The 2,900-nt window shown below is 47.1% G+C and overlaps 1 protein-coding gene across 2 annotated transcripts; it reads right to left on the bottom strand.

Moving 5' to 3' along the window:
• Positions 1-1,940: 1,940 nt before the first annotated feature.
• Positions 1,941-2,574, bottom strand: LOC147900135 (uncharacterized). Of its 2 annotated transcripts, XM_087377546.1 has the most exons (3): positions 2,365-2,574; positions 2,124-2,334; positions 1,941-2,015 (listed from the first exon to the last, which is right to left on the bottom strand). In XM_087377546.1, exons 1-3 carry the CDS (start codon positions 2,452-2,454, stop codon positions 2,011-2,013), a joined length of 306 nt encoding a protein of 101 aa, XP_087233672.1. In that variant the 5' UTR covers positions 2,455-2,574; the 3' UTR covers positions 1,941-2,010. The 2 variants fall into 2 exon arrangements, with proteins under 2 accessions (XP_087233672.1, XP_087233671.1); XM_087377545.1 differs by having other exon boundaries at positions 2,124-2,574.
• Between the last annotated feature and the right edge of the window lie 326 nt (positions 2,575-2,900).

Genomic DNA, 2,900 nt, shown 5'->3' with positions numbered 1-2,900 from the left:
GATGCATCTTCTCCAGGCGGAGCTCAAGTTGCCTAGCTATGCAGCTTCCAGTAGATTTAGACCTTTTATGCCCACTATTGCAAGTCATCAAAATAACAGCATTGAGAAGAAACTTGTCACTTATAATCTCAAAAGTAAGTAGCCTGGAGCAGTCGCAAAAACAACTCACCTTTCTGCTGTAAGCCACATCCAGTAGGCTTCTCAAGGCCATCTTGCTGCTCTCCCATGCGTAGAAACGATTGCTGAACTGCTTACATAGAAGACTTGGTGCTAATACGTGAGCATGTTACTAGTGTCCTTCATGGAGTAGCAAACTTGTAGTGAAACTCTCGCTGCTTACAAGATTGACTAAGTGCGGATTTTCATGGCTCCTTCCGAAGCTTGATGGCTGCTTAGAGTTATTTGGAAGTTTTGCCCGCAATCCAAAGTCACACTTGAGTATCACTGAGACTCGTTGATATAATCAGCATAGCTCCTAAGGCTTGGGTGAGCTAACAAAAGAAGAACTCGATTAAATATTATATCTCCAGCTAGTCTTCAAGCAAAAACAATAGCATACACTCAAGTAGGAATGTCAATCCCTTCATTCTCGCACAGACTGCATCAACACCACAGCACCTCCACAGCCTTTAGCTCATCAAATCGAGCTCTGATACCAAAGCACAAAGTGATGCGATAGATGATAGATAGATAGATAGTGAAAGATACATGCCACATATAAAGGCTGGGCAAGGCCTCTCACCACCTCATAGATGAGGTCATGCTAGAGAATCTAGCCACACCTACCTCATACGTCGCACACCTACCACATAGGTGGCACACTAGTGACACACCATACAAGCACAGATATGGTCACACTACACAGAGTGTCCTATATTCAATAATGTCTAGACCATATGCAGGTATGTTGCAATTTACACCATCCTCACTCCTCTCCCTCTCTCCCTCTCTCACTTCCGCTATTAAGGAATAGAAAGACACAATGAAAAAGTGGGAGAAGGAGGATAAGGATGAGGAGATGTTGGTGCTACGAGTAGGAGTGGCACTAGAGATAGTGGAGAAGGTGGAGGTGATGGTGTTGATGGTGACAATATAGGTGATGGTGGTAGTGGTAGTCATGTTGGTGACACTAGGAGTGGTCATAGTGAGAGCTTGGAAGGTGATGTGATGGCAGTGGTGTGGATGGTAACCTGATCATGGTAGAGAAGCTGCAAGGTAGAATTGGAGGTGGAGGAGGAAAGGTAGAGGAGAATGGTAGGTGTTGGAGGAGTAGAAGATAAACATATAATGTATCATTTGGTAGTCCATGTCCTCATCCACGTCAACAAATGAACTTGGTGCACTCGTGTAGGTTGATAGTTTGCAATAGGATAGGCCACCTTCCAAAAAAGGTAGGAAATTGGAAATGAACGACACGTAATTTCTGGTCTCTTTCTTGCTTCCAAGTTCCTAACTACCATACGAGTCCAAGGAAAAGATCTATGAAACTTTGGAGGTGCCGTAGAGCCAAATTCTTATCTTTTTTAATGAGATAATGTAAACACGAAACGTATTACAAAAGATGCATGATAGAAAACAATGTATTGCAACAGCATGCTTGCCCTAGCTCCGGCTTTCATATGTTATTGACTGATGGGATGGATGCAATCCATGACACATCTAGAACAGAAAAATAACAAGACTGAGAACTAGCTTTCCAAAGCGTCCGTCATTACATTAACTAACGCATGATCGACGTATATACATACCGTAATAATATTGCAATGAAGGAAAGGCACACAACATTCAACGACTAGGAAGGTTTGATTATAAGGAGACTGAAAGTTTGAAACTGGTGCTGATAAGGAACGTTAGTCGGACTGATAAACAGCAGAGTAGCTACTAATGCGGCTACTCTTATGTAACTGATAGTCTGTATTCTGAAAGAACTGATAGTCTGTATTCTGGAAGGTTGAGCATTCGTCTCTTTGCATGACGCAGCATTGGACCGTCCATCACCAGCTCTACACATCAAGCTGTCAAGAACAACAACGACAAAACGTTAAGGAGATTGCAAATTACCCAGCATAAGCTGCTGTAAGCTTGCAGGCTGCTGCGCTGCAAGTAGAGCAAAGACGACGCACCGTTTTTGTATAGCTCAAGGGTGCCCGTGCCCCGGACCTCCATGGCCCTTGCCGCCTCGTCCTCCTGGTCCTTTAGGTCCCGGGCCTCGAGGTCCTCCAAGAAGTTCACCTCCATGTCCCCCAGGTCCTCCACCTCCGCCGCGTCCAGGACCCTGCCCTCCACGTCCCCCTGGACCTCCTGGGCCGTGACCTCCCGGACCTCCTGGACCCCCTGGGCCGTGACCTCCCGGACCCCCTGGACCTCCTGGGCCGTGACCTCCCGGATCTCCTCCGCCACCTCCTGGGCCGTGACCTCCGGAGCCTCCCGGACCTCCCGGTCCCCTACCAGCATCCGCCCGCCTCGACATTGCGACGACCAACACTAATAGCACCACACATGCAAGGAGATTCGTGTGCTTCGCAGCCATGGATGATCGCTATTTATTTGAAACTCTTACCTCAAAAGTTTACACTGAAATGGGATGCATATGTCGAAGTTCATTTGTAGAATTTATAGCCTCCAGAGATTGGGCTGATGGACAGCTACAGAATACATGTCATGTCCGACTCGACAATTCTTCCTTTTGCAGAGTGCGCGTCACAAAGGTAGAGTACGTAACCGCGTAGAGTGAGACGAGTAGACCTTCGTCCAACCAGCAGCGACAAGTGTGCAAGCACCGGCGAGGACGGCACCGACCGTCTATCATGTGTTCCAGCCCAGCGCCGACCATGCTCGTGGTAATAAGCCTTCCACTGCGTCGAGGAACTTATTGATCATGTAGCTGATTTTGATTCCAT

Source organism: Dipteris shenzhenensis, chromosome 7 (genome assembly GCF_047967505.1).
Source record: "Dipteris shenzhenensis isolate YYH24624 ecotype China chromosome 7, Dip_SZ_1.0, whole genome shotgun sequence".
NCBI classification, from domain to species: Eukaryota; Viridiplantae; Streptophyta; class Polypodiopsida; order Gleicheniales; family Dipteridaceae; genus Dipteris; species Dipteris shenzhenensis.
The sequence above is the reverse complement of the archived record's forward strand: the minus strand, read 5'-3'. Positions and strand labels throughout refer to the sequence as shown.

Bases quoted from the DNA above. Each gene is read 5' to 3' on its own strand.
- LOC147900135 (XM_087377545.1), bottom strand. From the start codon at position 2,454: ATGCTGGTAGGGGACCGGGAGGTCCGGGAGGCTCCGGAGGTCACGGCC.